At 31.7% G+C, this 23995-nt stretch overlaps 1 protein-coding gene across 1 annotated transcript; it reads right to left on the minus strand.

Moving 5' to 3' along the window:
- Positions 1-1958: 1958 nt before the first annotated feature.
- LOC148611553 (melatonin receptor type 1C-like) lies at positions 1959-10705 on the minus strand. Its single transcript, XM_088595297.1, has 4 exons — positions 10306-10705; positions 4356-4473; positions 3693-3816; positions 1959-3140 (listed from the first exon to the last, which is right to left on the minus strand). Exons 1-4 carry the CDS (start codon positions 10486-10488, stop codon positions 2417-2419), a joined length of 1149 nt encoding a protein of 382 aa, XP_088451423.1. The 5' UTR covers positions 10489-10705; the 3' UTR covers positions 1959-2416.
- Between the last annotated feature and the right edge of the window lie 13290 nt (positions 10706-23995).

Here is a 23995-nt window from a genome sequence, read left to right on the forward strand (position 1 = left end):
ACGAAATTTAGTATTAATGATCACTTCCGAGGTTTGAAATGACATTGTACAAGACTTTAATCAAGAGTTAAGGCACGTTTAAAATAATCTAAATATTTTTTAAAATGTATAGACTGTCAGCTAGAATAACGACATTTTCGAGATTGAAGATAAATACGTGTTTGCGATGAACTTTCTCTTGTGACGTATTTCATCACTTTACATGGCAACGGGGTCGATGGATTGGCTGACCCACTAGTTTGAAATGAAATTAATAAACAAACAAACAAACAAAAGTTCAGATAGTTTAAATATCTGAAAGACTATACTGTAGTGAAATGAACATATCATGAACAGGGTTTTCTTTTTTCAACTGCATTGAACCGATACTGTGAGTAAATTTTGATATTGTTGTTGACAATGAAAAAAAGAATACGGAGCATGATCGTAGTCTAAAGTTGAAACTTAGGTGATATAGAAAATGCCATGTAATAACCTTTTTATTACAAATTGATTGCTTTTAATAGAAATGCATAATAATCAATAATTTAACAAGTGAAAAGTGTTAATATAATCAAAACATGAAAGAGCAATAGCTTTGCTCATGTTAATATTTCATAACAGAACTTTTATTGTCACTATCATTTGCTGAAACTAGCAACTGTCTTTTTCAATTAGAAGAATCTTGAATTATTGATCATTTCGATCCAAGACACTTTCAAACATTAATGTTAATATTGTGTTGATCACTGTTTCCTGTTCGATACTTGTTTTGTATAATCATCGGAAAACTTATTTTCATGGGAACCACTTTGTGACTCGTGTCGGATAGCCTTACATCGGACATTTAATAACCAAAATACTACATCCAAAGTAACAAAAGTTAATGAGCAACTCGGACTCCACTCAAAGTTGGGAGCATGGACCAGGTGTACCGGTAGAGTAAACGTCCACTGCTTTTCAAGAAACATCCGCTGAGTTGGTCATGAAGTCAAGTCCAGGGTAGACGAAAGAGGAAGAAAAAACTATGACACGTTGACCAAATAGGTTTTCTTGGTGCAGATGGATACACTGTAATGATCCACGACTTCATGATGCGACCATAAAGCTTCTGTTGTGATGACTTCAATCTTGTAGCAAAATAATCTGCCCCAGAAACCTAATTGTGAAAATTCTAGTGCGATACATAAAGCCTGCGTAGTTACGGCAACCTCTGATATTACGTATTAGTTGTGATATGAAAAGTCCATGCGCAGCTGCTGAAGGATGTTTCCACAGATAAAGGAATGTTGATAATACTGAATGAAAAGTCATCGCGTTTGTCGTTTAATTTGGTCAATAGTTTTCCTTTACAATTAATCTCTAAGTGCAGATTAAGATATGAAGCATCTTTTATCTCAAGTTCTTTTGGCGGAGATGCAATATATAAATTCCTCGAAAATGAATAGGATTGTTTAACGATAATACTTCATCTATATAGCGGAAACTGAAATTAAAGAATCAATCTAAACGATGATTTTTTTCTTTTTGAACTACTTGGCTATTTCTGCCCCGTATGAAAAAAAAACATGGCTAAGAAGTTCCAGTTCCTAAATAAGCTAGATAATAGAAATGGAGACTATAATGTTTATTTTTTGTTAAATTCGTTCTCCGGATGTTTGACGTCATAAATCTGAAGACGGTAGATTCACTTTGCCTATCGAGAGTCCCGAGGAGAGACCGAGAGGTTTAATTCCTTTCATCGTTTGTCTACCCCGTACTTGACTTTTTATGAGCACATATCTTGACCTACACATAGAAATCGATGGTAAAGGAAAACTATTGACCAAATTTTACGACAAACGTGATGACTTTTCATTCAGAATTTGTCAACTTTCCTTTCATCTGTGGCATCATACCTTCGGCTCCTGCGTATGGAGTGTTCATATCACAACTCATACGTTATGCCAGAGCTTGCCGAAACTACGCAGACTTTTTTTTTGTATCGCGCTAGAACTCTAACAAATAGGCTTCTGGAACAAGGTTATGTTTCTACAAGATTGAAATCATCACTGCAGAAGTTTTATGGTCGTCATCATGAAATCGTGGATCGTTATGGTGTATCCATCTGCACCATGCAAACTGATTTATTCAACGGGTCATGGTTTTCCTTTCCTCGTTGTCTACCACGAACTTGATTTTTTTATGAGCATTTCGGCCGGTGTTTCTAGAAAAGCAGAGGACGCTTACCCTATCGGTGCACCTGGTCCATGCTCCCAGTTTTTAGTGGAGTCCGAGTTGCTCATTTGCTTTTGTTACTTTGTATGTATGATTTTACTTACTTTATGTTCTTTGTTATGTATGTCTGTTTTCCATGTCTGGTCTTTGTCCCTGGATTACATTCTTTTGATTCAAACTGCTTGATAGTAAATGACATACCACGTTATGTTAACACCAATTACATGTTATTAGATACTGGCATAGGCGAGTCATTATTTGTATCATTTGTGTCATAACCCGATGAATTGGATTTGCTAATTATATATGGTGTCATTTTGTCTTTCGGTTTTCTTAGACAGGTAAAGTACCTACAACAAAAACGGATCAAAAATATTTTATAACCTTTACGAAACTTATTGTTCGTCGCTCCATAAAGAATGCTGTTGATTGAGCTATTCGTATGACCAATGGCAAGAGAAAGGCAGTAGATTCCGGTTGACATTTTCTCCTCTCGGTCAAACAACACCAATATAAAATAAGGAACCCAGCACAGAACAAAGATGATAACAACTAGAACAAAGGTCCGAATCATCCGGATATCTTGTTCCCGTCTAGCCTGCATAATTGCAGTATTTGCTGAATTCAATGTTCCATGTTTCATCATCATCCTCTTTAAGTAGTTGTTGTGTTTTCTTACAAATATAAATATCGAAATGTAACAGAAGATGACAATTGAGAGAGGAATCCAGTAGATAAGTGTGCTTAGAAACATGGTGTAGTTGAAGTATCCTCTGTCAAAGACACACCCCATTGTTTTGAAATCAAATGTATGGGCTCCCCATCCAATGTAATTAGGAATGTCAACCAGACCGACAATGATCCAAATAAAACAGATATAAAGCAAGGTCTTCTTCCTGGTATAAATTCTTTCATAATTAATGTTTTTGCACACGAAAATAAATCTAAAATATAAAATTACATTTTTTTTAACAATATAGACGCCTAGGCAATAATAATATATATATTTTTATAGTTCAACAACAAAAAAAAAACAAAAAAAAATAAAAAAATAAACAATACATTGCAAGTTCTTAAATATCATATTAAAGTTGAATTTATAAAATGAACCAACAATATCCGCCAAAATTAAAAAAAGAAAAACAGAATACCAAAAACACAAGGAGGCAAAAAAGTCAACAAAAAGTACAAACAAAACAGACTTAAAAAGAGGAAAAAAAGAACCCAACAAAAATACACGAATAAGCATCTAAAAATAATGTTGTGTTGCTTCCAAAAAAAAAAAAATAATAAATAAATTAAAAAAATTAAAAAATGAAAATTTAACATTTTTAAATAGTATGAATATTCAAACGTCTTATTATTACTTTTCAAAATTAATGATGATTTTTTTAATGGCAACTAAACTACGTTATTTTTCACAATTCGCTGGGTTGTTTTGTTTTACTCTGTGATACTTTGGGAATAAAAAAAATGATTAAGACTTCTTATTTTACCTGTTCAAAGACACGGATGATAAGGTCATCATAGATCCAGCACAACTCATGACACACACTGTAGCCACCATGTGACAAAGTCCTTCCAGTTTACCGAGAAAAAATCGCGGTCCCATGATTACTCCTATTAAAACATAATATTATGACTATGAAAATCCTTATGATTTCAATTACATAAATTGAAATTATTACTCAAGCGAATAATTTTGAAATTAATTTTGATAATACAAATCTATTTTCATTGTAAAGGAGAAAAACTCATTCGTAATCTCCATAACAATATAGGCAAAAAGTATCGAATAGTCAGCAGTGGAATGATTTAAATGTGTCAAAATCCCAAAACATGGCTTAAACATGATCACATGAAACATAAACAATCGACATGTACAATGTAGCTAACTGAATAAAATAGACTACACAAAAGAACTGAGGATATGGGAAATTAGCCATACGAACTCCCATAAAAAGGCAGGAGTGACACCAGGTGATCTGAAAGAGTAGGCACATTGAGACGTGATGATTTTTTTACATTTGTGTAAGGCAGACGGGATAAAACTAATTGTTGCATAATCAACCCACTTTTCAGTTCTCTCTTGGTTCAGGTCATTTATTTTGCACAATAAAACAAACACCAATATATCCTTTCAAGACATTTGTCATTACCTATAATATTGAATGGTAGAACAGTAGTAACTACTATTAAATCTGCTATGGCCAAGTTCACTATAAACATGTTTCCGGTTGTTCGTAAACGCCTGTAAGATGTAACGCCACCAATAATCTGAAATATAATAAAACATGCGAGGATATTTTGAATCGCAACGGACATAATGCATTATATTGTCCGCATGTTATCTTAACTATTTTTAATATGTAGAATCAAATGTATAGTATGTTAACCAAATATATACGTTCACCACAATATATCTTTTACAGCTGCTGATTAAAGATAACGATATTTAGCGCTGGATAGTTTGTCTCATATGGTTAGTTTATTTTTTTTATTCATATCTTTTGTACAAGCATTAAAGAGAGTAATATTGTTAACTAGTAATCAAGGAAACCGTGGTTATAGCGGTAATCAAAAGAATGTAATCCAGGGACAAAGACCAGACATGGAAAACTGACATACACAAAGAACATAAAGTAACTAAAATCATACATACAAAGTAACAAAAGCAAAACTCGGACTCCACTAAAAACTGGGAGCATGGACCAGGTGCACCGATAGGGTAAGTGTCCTCTGCTTGTCTAGAAACACCCGCCGAGTTGCTCATAAAACATAGGATTAAACATATGATTAAACATATTCCAAAATGACTTTCTAACATTAGAAAATCCGTTGAGATAAACTGAAAACCCATATTCTTATATTAAAAACCCATTTACTAATATTCTTATTCAAAAAGAAAATTTAGAAATTACTAAATGAATAGACCTTGGTAATATAAATAATTCAGCAATTAGTAATGTTACAAATGAATATCATGAAATATTTCCTAATAATACAAAATGAAAAAGAAATATTATTACAAAATATATTGGTAAAATTATTACAAAATGAATTTGTAATTTCACAAAATGATTTCGTAATATGACAAATGCTCAATTTTGACCACTTTTGCTTTCCATGCAATTCCATGATGTTAACTGTGTAACTCTCTGTAACTTTTTTATCATCGATTTTTTTGGGGTTGTCTGTATTTTTAGCATTTGGGTTTTTAGTTGTGGTGATGTTTTGGTGTCAATACATTTTTTTTTTTGGAAAAGTACAAGTTCCTTTTTTTAAAAGAGTAATCAAGGGAACCAAGGTTATAGCGGTAATAAGAATGTAATCCAGGAACAAAGACCAGACATGGAAAACAGACATACACAACAAAGAACATAAAGTAACTAATAATAATAAAGATATTATTACATTGGCACAGTAAACGTAAAAATGGTCGCACATTTCATATAACCATGAAATTGATTATTATCTCTCTTCACGAAAAAATCACTGCTTCCTATATTTAATGACTTTTTTCAATAGTTTGGTAGACTATTTATTAAAGAGTAATCAAGGGAACCAAGGTTTTAGCGGTAATCAAAAGAATCTAATCCAGGGACAAAGACCAGACATGGAAAACCGACATACACAACAAAGAACACAAAGTAACTAAAATCATACATACAAAGTAACAAAAGCAAATGAGCAGCACGGACTCCACTAAAAACAAACAACCACTTTGGGTCGGTTTTACGCTGTATAACCAGCAAAAAATTCTTACAATGTTATGTAAAACAAAAGAAAACAAAATTATACAAATTACAACGAAATTATTTGTTTTCACAATGATACTATGAAACAATTTTTTACACATTTTTTTATTGCTAATATCATCAACCCATTATTAGAGCACCATTTGTAATTCAGGTGCTTAAGTGTCTAAGTGTTAAACCATTTACGTAGTTCCGATATTAGGGTACATGTCTAAAATTACAATTTAGATTATATCATATATTAAATGCTGACCTATTTAGCATTTCATAGAAATAAAAATATTGAAAAATAAATATAAGATGTTATGGATGATGTCGGAGAGAGCAATCAAGGGAACCAAGATTCTAGCAGATATCAAAAGAATGTAATTCAGGGACAAAGATCAAACATGGAAAACAGACAAACACAACAAAATCCATCTCACAAAAAAATTAGCGAAGTCCGAGTTGCTCTTTTGCTTTTGTTATTATGTATATATTATTTTAGTTACTTTATGTTTTTGTTGTGTATGTCTGTTTTTCATGTCTGCTCTTTGTCCCTGCATTACATTTTTTTGATTACAGCTAGAACCTTGGTTCCCTTGATTACTCTTTCTAATAAACTCAGTAGAAGACGCATTGCTCAATGCTGTGAAAGAAGTCGACAATATTCAGTGATTATTCTTTCTAAATAAAGCGTTACGTTTATTTTCGTGAGATAGATATTTTATATGCTGAATAAAATAAGTTGCTTCCAGAATCATCAAAGGCAATTAAATGAAAAATCAATTAACAAAAGTGCATATTTATTCATTCAAGCTAATAAAATTGTAAACTAGCAGTAGAAAAATCATTGCCTGTGAAATGATTCCTGTGGTGTTTATGCATGATGAATACATGTACTCTTTACAATTTACAAATTTGCAGATGAAAGAGTAAACTAGCGGAACAAGATTCGAGCGGAAATTAAAAAAAATCTGTCTAGACTTTTTCCCGTATAAAGTGTAGACAAAGAAAACCGACAAAGACAATAAAGAACATGAAATAACCAAAATAAAATGCACAAAGAAACAAAAGTAAATGATCCACTTGGACACCACTAAAACTGCGAGTTTGGGTCAGGTGCATCGGTCGGGCAGACGTCTTCCTCCGCTTTTTACGAAATGCCCGATAAAGTTAGATAATGGCTATTATGTTTGATGCTCCTGTTCAAGTATCTATTTACTTTTGTCACAGAATTAAAGACAGAAATATTGCATTTATATTGATTGTCTTATATGTTTTCGCCTATTCCATCTACGATTAATGACTAACAACTGGACTATTACTGCTAGAAAGCATGCGAAATATTATTATTACGATACGAATTTGTTACATATCCATTTAAGTTACCTTTAATTGCTACCAATAATAAAAAACAGTAACAACAAAATAAAACCTTTCAATAGTACATTATCATTTAGGATTTGTTAAAGTTTTGCAGAATAAATAATGAAGATGACTTCAATTACTGCATTCAGAACAAAAAAAATTCGAATACATGTGGGACAGAATGATTATTATATATCATATGAAAACAACATGCACGGATTACCTTTGGTTTTGAATTATACCACCTTAAGCCAAGAATTTTTTTAAAGTTTTTTTTTTTATGAACACGAGGACGCCTATCCCTGTCATCATTTTGCACTGCAGATATATGTCAAAGTAAACAAATTCGTCGAGTCGACTTAATGTCTCAAAAAATCAATTTAATGACTATATTATTGTATTTATTTCGACTTTTTTTTTTTTTTTTACAAAAAAACAAAGCTATTAAAAGTTTTAACAAAATTACCAAACACTAATCCGATCCATACTTAAGTCAAATCTGGCAAAATAGATATTACACCACCGGAGCAGCTGGTAACGTAATGGTCCTGACATTGTACAGGCATTTCAAACAAATAGTGGGTTGAATCTAGATTTTACAGCTCTCTAAACCTGCTTTTTTCCATTGTGGCGTGAATATATCGGTGGTGATTAAATAGAACTTGCATGTTACATGCTATGGTGTCATAACCGGAAAACATTAGCACAAAGACAAATTTAGAAAACCAATCATAACTCATTATTTTAAAAGAAACTTGGTATTTTTCGACCAAGAACTGATATCTTAAAAGAATTTGGCAAGAGACTTTTTGAGACGGATTCCCTCATAACCAAGGTTGAGGAGTGCTACGCATTCAAGAAAATCAGAGTAGTAAGTACTTGCTCTAGCAAAGCGAATCAATTGTGAAATATAAACGCCATAGATTAGCTGGAGATACATTGCTGCATAGGAAAATTTATTGTTATCGTAAATCTTTGTGCAGTAATGATCACTATTGCAAAATTCAAGATGTATACGATCTCAAAATGGCGTCTTTATTCCTAGTGATATGAACAACATTTGCATACTTTAAATCATGTTAATGTTTATTCAAGGAATAGTACATGCACCCCACTACTCACCAACTCCAATATGATTTTCTGGTACCCTAATACCGCCCATTTAAGGAACAAATTGTCGCTTGTCGCAAAAAAAAAATAACTGAATCACTTTTGACAATTCATTCTTTAATAACTCGTTAAAGTAAAAATAAAAGTTTTTTTTTCAACCTTCTTCTCTCTGTAAAAAAAAGAAGTAAATTTTATTTGAGTGCATCATCAGAAAGCCAAATGCCTCAGCATGTCAACAGTACCAAAAAGTTGCAGTACACTTACGGTTATTCAGTTATATGTTATATGCAATATGTGTACCCCTACCCACCGTTTGCTGAAAGTGTTTCTTTTTTCAACGCCCCTAGTTGTGTTCCATCCCAATTGATTCTTCTGGGGTTCTTGTACTAGTGGCAAACTTCAGTCAGAATTTATGGAATGGCTAACAATTGAGTTGTCGAATTTTCCATGAAAAAGCTTATATAAGTTCGACTCTTCGATTTATTGAACGACAAAATCATCTCAAATGTAAAATCATTTGATAGATAATTCAATTTTCGACATCAGGAAAGAAACAAAGACTTATTTTCATGTAAGAATTTTCCTAGAACATTGAATATATTACCCCTAACCATAGAGAACAGGTTTCAGCATTGAATGAAATACTCATTCACAACAAACCAACATCGTAAAACCTAAGTTTGATATTTGTATTTGAAATATAGGTGTATCCATAATATCTGCTCTGTTAAAGGCTCCATTTTTTCGTTCCGGGGTTACAATGAGTATACAATGGTAAAATGAGGTATTTTCTAGCAAGCCCAAGGTATAAATATCTGAACTGATTTACCTCCATGTTGAACAATTGGCACCCTACACCTGAAATAATAACCTCATCATGAACCAAAATGCTGGATTTTATCAATTTGCATATAACCACTGTAAAAAGACATTTTGGACCCTACTGTTCTATATATCAATGTATCCAACATGCTCATTCCAGGCGCTCATCTCTGTTTTAAGGTCACAATAATGTCTAAAATCTAAAAAGAGGAATTTTTGGAATTTCAGTTTTTCTACCATTTCACAAGGTTATTTTTCAATTTTTAAAATACCTTAGCGTCTTTTATATTATCAAATGTATATATTTTTGATAAAGTTTTTACTTCTCCTGTATGTGTGGATCTTCGTTGGTCTTCCTTGTTTAACTATGTGTTCTCAACTGTATGTGTTGACCACGGGATTCCCCTCTTTGATAATTTATTTTCCATTGACAGTTTGGTATTTCTATTTACATATATACACATAAATATAAAATCTTAAGGCGGAAAAATACTTTAGATCAGACAGTTAAAAGCCAGATGATAAAATAATCATCTACTGAATTATCAACACAATTTATTTAGAACTTCCATCCGAAGATATGTTTTCAATGTTGTTTTTATTTTAATTGTACCAACAGAATAATAATTCAAATCAACAATAAATTATTTTAAAATATTTCAACTCCATTTAAAACACCTCAAAGTTTGAAATACGCCTTGTCTGGTGGAATGGAAGACACTTCATTTCTTTGTACTGATGAATTTCATAAGTATGAGCAGTTTCTAATATTGTTATCAAAATCTGCATTTTTATCAATTTTTAACATAAATCAATCGCTGCATGTAAATTGCGTAACTCTTTGTTAAGCCATAGTTACATAGTTACACATTCTGGAAAGATATGAATTAGTTATGATAGTGTAAATTATGCACATTCAAATAAAATTTTAAGGAATAACTCTTCACAAGAATCCTTGAAAATGAAAAACCATAGGCGACCGAAACCAGAACACCTCAGTATGAATAAATTTAGTTACTCTAAGATTTAATTGTAAGATTTTAACTTTTAAGATTTTATTCACGCTTACCAATATATTACCACATATCCCAAAGGCAATTCCTACCAAAATGAGACATAAGAATATTGTTGTAACCGTCGGATATTCTTCCATGAAGTTTGTGTAAAGAATCTCACGACCTTCAGTTTCATTGAGACCATTCTCTTCATGATATTTTCTCAATATAACTTCGAATATACTTTCAAGCTCCATTATTGAATAGTAAAACCTGACAATATTTGTATTATCCTTTATGAGTTGTGCTGATCATATGATTTCATAACTACGTCTATCCTATCAAATTAGTTGTCCACTTCCAATCAATAAACGTTACTATCTCTATTGTTTTTGTATCAGTTCGCGTATAAGTTGTTTCAGTTTAGAGTAAACAGTCATTATTACTGCTGTTATTTTAACCGGTAATGCTAAATAGAAAAAAAATATATTTACTGGGATCGTCCCGCTATCATTTAGCTAGATGTATCTTGATGTTCATCGTTATTATTAAAAATCGAATTTATCAATACTATTTTTAAATTTATTTGATTGCTAATTGTTCGTTGGTGGTGAATTATTAATAGGTAGCAGGAATCAGGGTGGGAGCGTTTTTGTTTCATTTAATTGATTGTTGACAGCAACTGGATTAGGAGTTCTCGCAAAATCAAATATATAGTTCCTAGACTCCATGCTTTCTTAGGTATGCAGTTATCGTCTAAAAGGTTTTAACAATTACAATTATATAACAAATACTTCCCATTTCAATGACATTTGTCTTTTTTGTGTACTGTATTATGATTGGTTCTACAGTGTCCGTAATGAATCTTTCCATATCTCTGTAAATTCCATGTTCATGTTCCAGCTAGTGTAAATAGACAATACTGCCGTCGCTCATAACATAAAATAAAACCTTTTATAGGCAGGAAACAAAACGATTTATTTTGTATATTTTTGACATCGTGTATTCAGGCCTAGCAATTCTTTATTAGAAAAAAATTAAACAAAATGCTTATTAAATAAGAATATTGAAATTAAAAGCAATGTCACGTTGTTGGTTAGATGCCATAATTGCCAATTTTACTGAATATGGATCGTCGCGATATAAAATAACTAAAACAATACGTACATAGCAAAACAATGTAAATGGACCAATAAGCATCCGCCGAGCTGCTTTTGAAAAGTCAAGTTTGGGGTGGACGAAAGAGAAAAGGAAAACTATGATACGTTCAACAAATCGGTTCCCATGGTGCTGATGGATACACCGTAACAATCCACGAGTTCATAATAACGACCATAAAACTTCTGAAGTGATGACTTCAATCTTGTAGTAAGATAACCCTGTATCAGAAGTTTAATTGTTGGAATTCCAGTGCGGTACAAAAGTTTACCATCACAGGAGATACTTTGTCACAGGCAGTTTTGATAGAAACAGAGGGCTAATCCCGGAGCGTACACAACCTCCCACTTCCTTTATGGTTACCTATTTACGGTTATACATTACCGCTATGTGTTCATTTCAAAACAAATTAAATCAAGATTTATCTTACAATTCCCTGCTGCTTTCATGACATATCACTATAATCCATAATATACATTCATGTATTCAATAAATCCAAATATAACATAAATAGACGAATATAAATATTAATTGAACCTTTTATACTGTAAATTGCTGAAAATTGTCACATAATTTGTTATGACATAGACACATAGAAAGAACAAGGACAATCGATGAAAACAAGCTTTTTGAATAAAAAGATATATTTATACTGACACATAATTGGTTGGTTCTTTTTATATTGAAGGTAACAATATATTTCAACATCTATCTTTGTTGATGCTCCCAATATTCTTGTACCATTGTCTCAAATCATTGTATTCTTAAATTTATTAATAAATAATATATTTTGTATTAGCTAGTTATATGAAAACGTTTTTGGAAAGCAATGAAGAATAGTCTCCGAATTGGCTTTTAGTCTTAAAAATTTCAATCAAGTAAGTGTAGAATGGATTATACTCTGTAAAAATGTACTAAATGATAGGATATGTGATTAGATATCATTCAGTTGATTATTCAAGGATAGGTTTTAATTTTTGCTTAGGTTATGCAAAATAATCATTCAGTTTACACTTCATGAACCGCGAAGCGTTTTTTTTTTTTTTTTTTAAAAAGCATTAACTGCCTTAAGTTGGTTAAGCGCGCATAACTTGGTGAAAAATTCAAAATAATCCTTATAAACAAATTTCCAAGTCAAAATTAAGATTTGTCTAATCATCAAAGCCATATTTGAATAAGGGGATTGCTGACCGATCGACGTTAATGATGTCAAAGTTAATTTATGGAAAATAACCTTTATTGTTCAGAAGAGAAACAAAATTTAATAATTCATTTGTAATAGTGAGAAAGAGAAATATCATGACTGCTGGAGGAGACATAAATAAACGAGTGTTTAATACTCTTTCCGTGCGGAAGTTAAATCTCCATGAGTTCTCCATACGACTTATTATATTTAATGTTTCACGATCATCCATTGATTATATTTATGAATATGTAATAAATACATTTTTGTCCCAACAATGACGTCAAATAGAACGAACGTGTCGCGAGAAAAATGTTGTGACATATTTGGTTGGAGAAAGTGGAAGTTAAAATACAGAATTATTACACATGTGAATTACCTAATAAAATTTATTCCACAGGAAATATTCGATAATTCATTGCGGTCTAAATAATTATTATTGTTAATAAATTTAAGTGGATAGAAATGTGGTCTCATATAGAAAAACTAATAACATTGTTAGACAAATCCAAGTACCGGTAAAAATACCAAAGCGGAAACGATTGACAATTCTATTTAGTCAATACACTAATACATGGCTTGGACTTGAAAACAGGAAACAGACAGTCTACATACACAATGTAGTGAACCGAATAAAATAGATAACATATAAAAACTAAAAATATGAAAAACTAAACGTAGCACAAGAAATTAGGGCACTAGCAATATGAACTAAAAACCGGGAGCAGTGACATCCGGTGCTCCGGAAGGTTAAACAAGAGCCATTTTGGTGATGGCTGAGCTCACCCTTGATTAAGAAGTTTATTTGACAATGTCTGTGCTCTACACAGAAAGTTAAGGTATAGATCACAGGCTCGACAATAGCTGATCAACTGTGAAATTATACTCCATAGACTGGAGATTTTTGTATACTGCAACAACGAAAGGGAGAGTTAACAATTTGGAAGTCAAAATCACCACGTTCGTCATTAAGTTTCGATTTTAAACATCCTGCATTACCTATTAACAAGTTTAGGTCTGGGTATACGGCAGATGAAGGTGTATCAGTTGTCACTTTAATTTCAAGGTCATTTGGGTAGAAAAGATGTCAAAAATCTTTGAAACTAGGACATACTATAATAAGGTGATTTTGTAAGTTCGTTGCAACAAGAGAATTAAAAGGATGTCTACGATTGGTACACAATTTGAGCTTATAAATCAATGAGGGCAGTGCAGCTAATATCTGGTTGTATGTCAATAATCTTTAAGCTCATCTTACAGAAAGGGCATCTTAGCCCTCACACGGCCTCATTATCATCCGTCCCCATTCAACAACGCTAGAGATCTTCTCTGAAATTGTTCAGCAGAATTCAGTTATAGTTATCATAATAATTTCTAGGGGTATCCTGCCTAAAATATATAATATAAATTTCAATCCGTCATAAACACGACCGTCATGTGTGACCAAAAAAGAAAAATAATGAACATCACATTCTTTCTTTTTTTTGAAGAGGTGCGTCCATTATGTTGAAGTTGTAGGACGACTCCTTCCACGGGTAATTACCCTTATTGACCTTAAAAAACAGTTTTAGCCAGTAATCTGAAATCTGAAACAACAAAAAATAGATAGAAACCATTAATTGATTGGCTAATCATTTGATAAGGCTAAAAAATGTCTCAGTGTGTCAAAGTTGTAAGAGGACTACTTATTACAGTCATTAAAAGGCCAATAATGACGCTTTTGTTGTTTCCGGCCAATATTTTTAAAAATCATTATAAATATAAACTTTCAATTGATGAAATGATATTGGTTATCAGCCCTATAAAAGATTCAGTCTTGGTTAGAAAGGACTCCTGTTAGGAGATGTCGAAGGTTAAACAAGAGCCATTTTCTTTAATTCCTTATATGACTTTAAGCTTTCTATTTTCATTTTGTTGCTTTGTTGAGCAAATGACTCTATCCAGCATTAAATTACGTTTAGCATATAAGTTTGTCCATTGGTGCAGAGGTATAAATATTTGTGTGACATTAATTTGTAACAGTAGTTGACTCAAGTTGTGCCTAGCAATACTCTTCCATCAATATGTCATCATAATTTGATACTTGGTACCTTATTGAATATGATTTTAGCCATAATGATTAATTATCAAAAAAATATTTCAATTTAGCCTACTATCATTAAAATATTTAAAAAAAAACACTACACGGTGAACTTTTTTGAAAATTTGTTTATTAATTTGTATATGAATAGTCCATATAATATCACTTTTGCACGAAAAATAAATTCTGATTCTTTTTTGGGCAAAATAGAGGTTTTTACATAAGCTAATAGCTGTAAATGATCCCCTTTTTGTTATGTTGGTAAATTAAAAGCCTAGTATCTTTTCTACGAAATGGAAAGAATGCAAATCGATATTAAATTTGATATATTAATCCATTTTAAGTGTATTTGACTTAATATTCAATTATTTATTTTAAATATATTGTTAAAATGACCCTAAAATACCAGATTTGGCCAGTGTTTCAGATTTAAAAAAAATAGCAATATTTTAGTCCCTATTGATCAAAATCTGCACAGTGAATTTTCTTTAAATTTAACAAATGATGCGCCACAGTTAATGTAATATCATGTACAAATTTAAAGAAAATTGAATTATGGAAACATTTTGCGGGTACCCCAGGTCTATTACCTTAAATAAAAATAGCCATTGCAGATAGCGAAAATGTTTTAATCGAAAAAATCTTCTTTTATTCATAACATCCAATATTCCTAAAGAGAAGAAAGGAGTTTGAGGGCTGTTAGTTACCCCCTTTTTACAGAAGAAGCAATATAAAATTTAAATAGAGGACATTCTCTTTTCATGAATCATACTCAATTTTTAACAAAATGTCCACCAGCATATTTTTTTACTTACTTTATTGATATAAATTCAAGAATGCAATTAAAAATCAAGTTGTAACTTCCAGATTTTTAAATGCTTTTGTTGGCTTTCCCCTCTAATAGGTATATTGACAGATAAAACTCATGCTTATATAGATTAAAATGCAACCAAGAAGTTATTTATCTTCATGAAATGCTATTTTGGAATTCAAGTCATAAATTTTAGAAAACTCAAATTATAATCTTCAAGTTTTGATTGTTCCAACGTATTTTTAATTTGGTGATGAAAATATGATGAAAAAAAGGCTTGGTACATGAAGAAAAAAACGCAGACATTTTATTGCATGATCCAAGTATTTATACCTCATAATAACCATGAAAGTTTTTGTTAAAATGCACTATGAAAAAATGGCGGAACATTTTCCCGCACTTTTCCCAATACAAGCAGTCAAAATATATCGACGTTAGAGCTGCTTCATGGTAAATGGAAATACCTTTAAACACATAAACACATTCAACGTCAATAATATCAGGTCAATTATTTTTAGGGGTCTTAATTTTATACATGACTGTTTAAGATGGAAGCAGGAGCTTTAGCGCGCTATAAAACCTGGTTTAGTTCATGTTGCCATTTGAATTTATACAGTTACATCTAGGCGCACTAAGTTGTCCCGGTGTAATTTTGCAAAACGTCAGATTAAAAGTGAACTTGGTGGATGTATTGATTAAATATTGTTAAGCATTTATACATAGACAGGTGTAATATATGTGATGGAATACAAGTGTAATTTAAACAAAGAAAGGTATCCGGAATGTTTCAGTCCCCGCCGCCTAATTTTCAAAATACCTTAGGTTATTTCAAATTAACTTTTGGAACTAAAATTGCGAGAAAATGAATCTTGCTTTCATCCTGTGCCAGTTTCTAAATTCCTTATATTTTATGAAACATAGTAATGGGCTGTAGGTTTTGGAATGGCTTCCCTGATTTGTACTAAAACTCAGTAATATATATTTTTTTTTCATTATGTTACCATGGTTTCTATGAAAATAATCATAAATGAACATATGCATTACTTGAACCTCCATACACCAAGGATTAGAAAACAATATATATTTTCCAATGTGAAAAAAAAATACTGTTTTGATTGTCTCAAAACAGCTTGATTTCAACAAAATGAGACCAAAAGTTGACATAACCATTGAGTAATACCTAATCTCCCACTTTTCATTTTGAAATTCCTGCACCAAATCAGGACCATAACGGTGGTTTCCAAACTTTCCGTTTTTTTTCCTGACATTGTCACTTGTTATACGGACTCTTTAGACAATTCCTTTGACTATTGCTTAGAATTTATCAGTTCGGTAATTCTGCTATTCCCTTCATAGATGAAATTCAGCTTATAGTTTTTATGCAGGAAAACCGATATCAATCTCCGAAACAGAGGTCTTTGTATCTCCTACGTCAAACAAACACAGGAACGAACGAGCTACAAACCTCTGTTTCGGAGATTAAACCGATATGTTATGAAACATTTGATATTATTATTTTCTCTAATTTTCAATAATCGATTTAACAACTGATAACGTCATAATGAGACGATAGCTACATGTAGAATTTCCACCATGGCATAGATGCCAAATGATGACTAAGATAGATGTTGGAAGAATTTGAGAAATTAAGAGAAAAATAATCTACAAATTTAGCTCTTTGATTATGAAATTTCTCACATCTCGAGAAATAAATCTTCATATTTTCTCGATGAGAGATATTTCATAATCATATCTTTGTAGATGTTGCTTTAGATTGAATGAAGTAACGGTTGAAACTGACTGTTAACTCTAAATATCATTTAGAAACTTCCCATTCATACCATATACCATTCCCTTTGTCCCTATCCTCGTTCCCTATAGAAAAATGCCTATCCCGGATAAAATCCCCTTTTCTTTTTTAAACACACTCGTTATGCCGCCTTTGGCATATAAGAAGGTATACACGTGTTGAAAAGGAATAGCCTATAATGAGAGGTCATACACTGTTTAACTCTCCTGAATATGTGCGTGTATGAACTTTTGATCAGTAAAATTCAACACAACTAATACTATGGAATGGCACCATTTAAATGGAAGTTGTTTATGCTCTATTCAATTGGAGGAAAAAAATGATATTATTAAGTTAAATTTAGTTTTGTTCTTTGTATGATAATTTATCACAATTATGGCTTATGGAATATACAGTTGCAATCACTTCTAACCTTTTTTAAAGTCTGTAAGAATCTGTCAGGATTCTGTTCTACGATAGCTTACAGAACAGAAATCCTGACAGATCCTGACAGGGTCTGACAGAGGCTATCCTGGGTCAGGGCACATTTTGCCATAATCCCTGACAGACCCTGACAGAAACTTTTCTGGGTCGTGACAAAGAAAATACGAAAAGCTGTTCCAAACTGTCATACCCCTGGACAGTTCCTGACACTAAATGTTTCTATTCTGTGTGGCGTAATTTAGAACAGGAAGTCCGCGATTAATAAATGAAATTGTGTGACTAATGTAAACTAACAAATCTGATTAGAAAATAAATCTTGATTTCAAAATTTACATTGAAATTCCAATTATATATATAGAGCTCGTCGTGATCATCATCCCACAATCACTCGATCGTTGTCCATGTTCCAATTTTCGTCGATCACGGTCCAGTCACTCATCGTTCAAAAATGATCAATGACATGTATATATTTTTACATTCTGCCATACACCTGTGATATTAATTAAATCAAATTATTTAATTTAATAAAATTAAAGGTCTATGTTTCTATTCTAAGTGTAATAGTGGTAACCGATAACTTTCAGATGTTTGATAATTCCCACGAAGTTCAAGATTGACAAAGTACTTTTTGAGTGAAAGCTACTTTTATTAACATAAGGATTACAAATCATTCTAAAACATGTTAAAATTGACAATATTAACATTAAATGGGTACCTAAATATTTCGGTCAAAATTCTTAAAAAAAAAAAAAAAATTGTTGGTATTGCATGCCATATATGATAGTCGGGTAAAAAATTGAAAAAAATCAAGTTTAAACATAGCAAGGCTTCCTTCTCGTCGTACGAATCGGGATTCGGGTGCTACGCCTGTTTTCGGATTCACGTACATGTGTTGAATGTAATTCAGTCAGAGAAGTATTTTCGAGCTAATGACTGTCAGAATCTGTCAGGAACTCTTTTAATTCACGTATCTGTTCTACCTAGAACAGTTCCTGACAGATTTATCAAGAGTTCGGATTTTAAATATCGTCCCACATTCATCTTAGAAGGTTACGTATCAGTCTCTGTAAGAATCAGGAAGTCGGTTAAACCTGGTAGAGAAAAACCCATCATTCTGATAATGAAATTTGGCTATTTGCACCATCAGCAACAAGAAAAAAAAGACAACATTTTCCATATCATGTTCATGCATTGAGCTTCATTCAAATGCGCTGAAGGTGAACATTTCAAGGGCAGATTACTCTGTCAAAAGCCTTATTTTTCTAAAATTCGATTGAAAAGTGATGGAGACATCAACTAATGGTCTTTTAAAATAAAGAAAGTATCCTTGAGTGATATTACATTGTCAGATCGGTGAAGTTTTGACATTTTTCCCATTTTGCCTGATTCTTGCAAACACGTACGCTTAACTATTTAAAAACTTTCTGGAACATTTATTTCGTATACACAATATACAAAGTTAGTTATAGAGGTACAATTGGCATTGTGCCATTGTCGTATGAAAGTTGTGTTCCGAGTGATAATTTTTGAATAATTGGACAAAAGGACTATTACAGATAATTCATTTCTCCCTCTTTATAATTAGTTCTGTATCAGTTTGGAAATAAATAGGGTTATATATTTATTTACATGTTTTGATAGAATAAAATCTATTGATTAAACTACAGGTTTTCCTTGACGCTTCGACTAAAGATAGATAATTCGTTATATGGAAATTAAATTGCCGAGATAACTTCAAGGAATATTAGAATTTCTATCTCTGTCAAAGCATGTGTGAATTCTACAAAGTTAATAACTAAAATTTAATATGGAACTAAGGATAATGATTCTGTTTCATATGTTAGACCTCATTAAAACTCTTGTGAGTCTCGCAAAGTTAAAACGTTCGTGTATTTATCCTTTGGTAATAACTTAAAACACCAATATATTTTATTACAAGGGATGTAATCATTTAATATAGATCACAATTGAGTGACTTCAGCATAAAACAAGCTTGAAATCAAGATTATTGGGTTTCACATTCTGATATAACATTACGTACCTTTCTGTTTAAGAATCAGAAAATGGGTGGCACATCATTTTTCTCAATTTGGTATTTTATGCCTCAATGATATTGAATACATCTAGAAAAGAACCGAAAAGCTATTTAAATTTTCCTGAAGCATTTATGGCAGATATATTTTGACTGCTTACATTGGTAAAAAGTTACAGAAAACTTTCCCGTTATTTCGTCATGGTCCTTTCAACTAAGTTTGACTTATCAACATCTTAAAAATTCAGACTTCATAAACACTTTCTCCACAAAGTTCCCTCTAACTACAGACAAAACTGCATTTTTTCAAGAAATTTTTAAGACATAGAAAATTACGTTAATTATATGTACCTGATCAAACTTTTGCAGTGCTGTATTTTGTCAATCTGCAGAAGACAAGTTGATACTTTAATTTTGTTGAATTTAGCGATATCGCTAAATTGTGAATCGATCCGTTGTTTTTGATGTGACCTTTTTGTCTTTATTAGTCTGTTTGTGTGTATAATGAGCGGCATAATTGAAGCTAGACTCTAAGCGAGTTTTACTCATTTACAATGTCACAGGTGCCATGGGCGAACTAGGATATGTTTATTCCTCTGGAGCACCTGATGTCACTTCATGTTTTGGAGGATTTCATGTGGTTATTCTCTTGCTCTTTTTTTCTAATGTATTTTCATGTCTTGTTATTATATGCGTACTGTTTTCACGTTCAAGCCATGTATGTTGATTTTGTTGTATCTGAATTGTCACTATTATTGACACTCCAGTCTTTTATTTTAATACCATATATATTGAAGCCAATTTTTTATTTGAGGTTCCTAAAATTGATTTAATTGCACATGTTGTCATAAAAAAGCTTTGTTTTCCTTAAAAACATGAACTCACATATTTTGGAATTATTGATTATTCTAACACATTTAGTGGAATATTCTCAATGTCACAACGTCAAAATGAAGCGCACATTGGTTCCAAACCGTATCGTTGCAATTGTCAAACAGTAAACTGCAGTAATACATCAATATCAATGATATCTTGTATCGATATGTTATTACATTTTTTTCAAAAGATCAAATAGTACTCAAGTATCGCCATTGATATTTATTGCAAACAAAGTAAAATGTGATTATGCTTTAAACTATTTATATATTTAACAACCTAGTAGGATTTATTAATTGTACCATGTAAAAAGCTGGAAACAAAAACAACTGCTTCAGTTTAGCTATATACAATGATCTGATTCAACACAAAAAAAAAACGCGCGTTCATTTAATAAATAAGACAGAACACAAAGACAAGAAGACAAAACACATATTACGCATGTTGCGATACGCTAGCATTAAAAATTTAACATGTCTATCACTTGACTTTAGGAATGATTAAAGAGTAATCAAGGGAACCAAGGTTATAGCGGTAATCAAAAGAATGTAATCCAGGGACAAAGACCAGACATGGAAAACAGACATTCACAACAAAGAACATAAAGTAACTAAAATCATACATACAAAGTAACAAAAGTAAATGAGCAACTCGGACTCCACTAAAAACTGGGAGCATGGACCAGGCGCACCGGTAGGGTAACCGTCCTCTGCTTTTCTAGAAACACCCGCCGAGCTGCTCATAAAAAGTCAAGTCCGGGGTAGACAAACGAGGAAAGGAAAACTATGACCCGTTGAGTACATCAGTTTTCATGGTGCTGATGGATACATCATAACGATCCACGAGTTCATGATGACGACCATAAAACTTCTGTAGTGATGACTTCAATCTTGTAGCAACATAACCCTTTTCCAGAAGCCTATTTGTTAGAGTTCTAGCACGATACAAAAAGTCTGCGTAGTTTCGGCAAGCTCTGGCATAACGTATGAGTTGTGATATGAACACTCCTTACGCAGGAGCCGAAGGGATGTTGCCACAGATGAAAGGAAAGTTAACAATTCTGAATGAAAAGTCATCACGTTTGTCGTAAAGCTTGGTCAATATTTTTCCTTTACCATCGATTTATAAGTGTAGGTCAAGATATGAGGCTGACTTCACAATCTGAAATTTAAAATATTGAATGAACCCATAGATATAAGGCGAGTCCCTCTGACATTTCAATGATTTTTAATCATGTAGTTTTGAAAAGATTTGAAATACTTTGATTTAGTGGAAGGATAATAAACTATTGAAAAAATAATTTTGAACTGAACTTTCATTTAATCTTCTTCAGACTTAGGTTTCTGAACTTATCTCTATTACTGATGAAACTATCACTTGCAATTAAAATGAATGAATTCGTAAAACTCCTTTCGACATTATTACAAAAAAAAAATATATATATAAAAAAAATAAAATAAAATAAAATAAAATAAAATAAAATATTTAAAATTGTAAATGTAAAAGATCAAATTATAAGTATATAACATATTTACCCAAGAAATGATAATAATCAAGTACAAAAAGAAAAATCATTAAAACAAAATTTACTACTTTACAAAATAGGCACATAAAAATATTTCATTTTCATTTTCGATTGCATAAGGAAATAACTAAAATGCGATAACTGTCCGCTTGAATGGAGCTTCCGTTGCAACTTTTTACTTTAATGGATGAAATGTGTTTTCTCATCTCTGCAAAACAGTAGTATTGTCGCGAGCAAATATTGAAGTAATCTATACTGAATTTATGAACTCGTAAATCGTTATGGTGTATCCAACTGCACCATGAGAACCGACGAGACTTAACCTGCCGGTACACTTATATCATGCACCCAGCTTTTAGTGGAATCATTTACCTTTTTCGTTTACTGTTTTTATTCGCGTGTTATTTTTGTTATTTCGTATCCTTTGTTGTATGTGTATTGATTGTGTTCTCTGTTTATCCTGGATCCCTTGATTGTACTCTGATAGTGGTACGTAATGGTATCGTGTCCTTTCGCCCTGAAAACCTGTGCATACCTGAAACTCAATCCAGTTCAAAGCAAGAGAAAAAAAAACAAACAAACAAACAAAACAAAACAAAACAGTTTAACACTGACGTGTTCAACTATTTCTCGCCTTCAATTAAAAGTACAAGTAGTCCATTTTGAAACAAAATGAAGAACGCGAACAATAAGTCGTAAATGTCGATAAAGTTGCGGCTTTTTTGTTCAAGCATAAGTTATGATATTTGTGAAATCCATCACAAGTGCATATCTTATCATAGATACATGGAAATATAAATTGAGTAGTAGTGAATAACGAAGCCATTAGAAATATCGTATATATGATTTATCATTTTACGAATTAAGATTATTGTCCACAAAAGAATGAATTTCAACTTTTTAAAATAATTGAACAAACAAATTTTAAACAAAAATGTTGCATTAAATGTGTTAAAGAAATAATAATCGTTGAACTACCATAATAATTTGTTTTTGATCGGGTTGGTGTCCGGTAATGTTGTATTTACCCTCAGTTAAAGCGTCAAGTTAACAGATATTATAATTATTATTGAACGTATTTTTCGCAAGATTGACTATTTCCTTTGAATAATCATTTTGAAATTACGTAACCTTTAAAAACATATTTCAGTTCCTATTTGAGCCAAGGCATTGTTTTCCGCATGACCAATAATATCAATGAAATGTAAAAAAAAGTTAGATTCACGTCACAAAAATGATTTTTTAGGAAATTTGACCTACTAACAGCTTATTCCAATACAAAAGTGACAGATTGTAATTGAACAAGCCTTGTAAAAATTCTTGTATATTTAATTCAGTTTTACCATCCTTACGTGACAAGTATGTATGTGTAAGATTGTGACAAGTAGTTTAAAATCACACCAACAGCATTAGAACCAAATTCGTAGACAGATAGAAATGATAAAAGTACAAGAAATTATAAAACATTTTAAATCTTAACATTCATAAGCTTTGGAAAAAAATTTTCAACCCCGATTTTGTCAATTTACGACGGTGTAACAAGAATCTGTATAGGTAAGGTTCGAAAGTTTAAAAATAAAATAATTCTTTCTGTATATAGTAGCTTGGATTTTGATTGTTAAATGAAAATTATTAAATCTTGGATTTAAAGATTTGTTATATATAAATGTTGCATGCTCCCAGTTTTTAGTGGAGTCCGGATTGCTCATTTGCTTTTGTTAATTATATTACTTATATTGTATATATTATTTTAGTTACTTTGTGTTTTTTGTTGTATATGTCTGTCCCTGGATTACATTCTTTTGATTACCGCTAGAACATTGGTTCCCTTGATTACTCTTGCACATCTTCAATCACTGAAAAGGA

The sequence above is a fragment of the Perna viridis genome, chromosome 7 (assembly GCF_037379345.1).
Source record: "Perna viridis isolate PV_CMFRI_1.1 ecotype Kerala chromosome 7, ASM3737934v1, whole genome shotgun sequence".
NCBI lineage: Eukaryota > Metazoa > Mollusca > Bivalvia > Mytilida > Mytilidae > Perna > Perna viridis.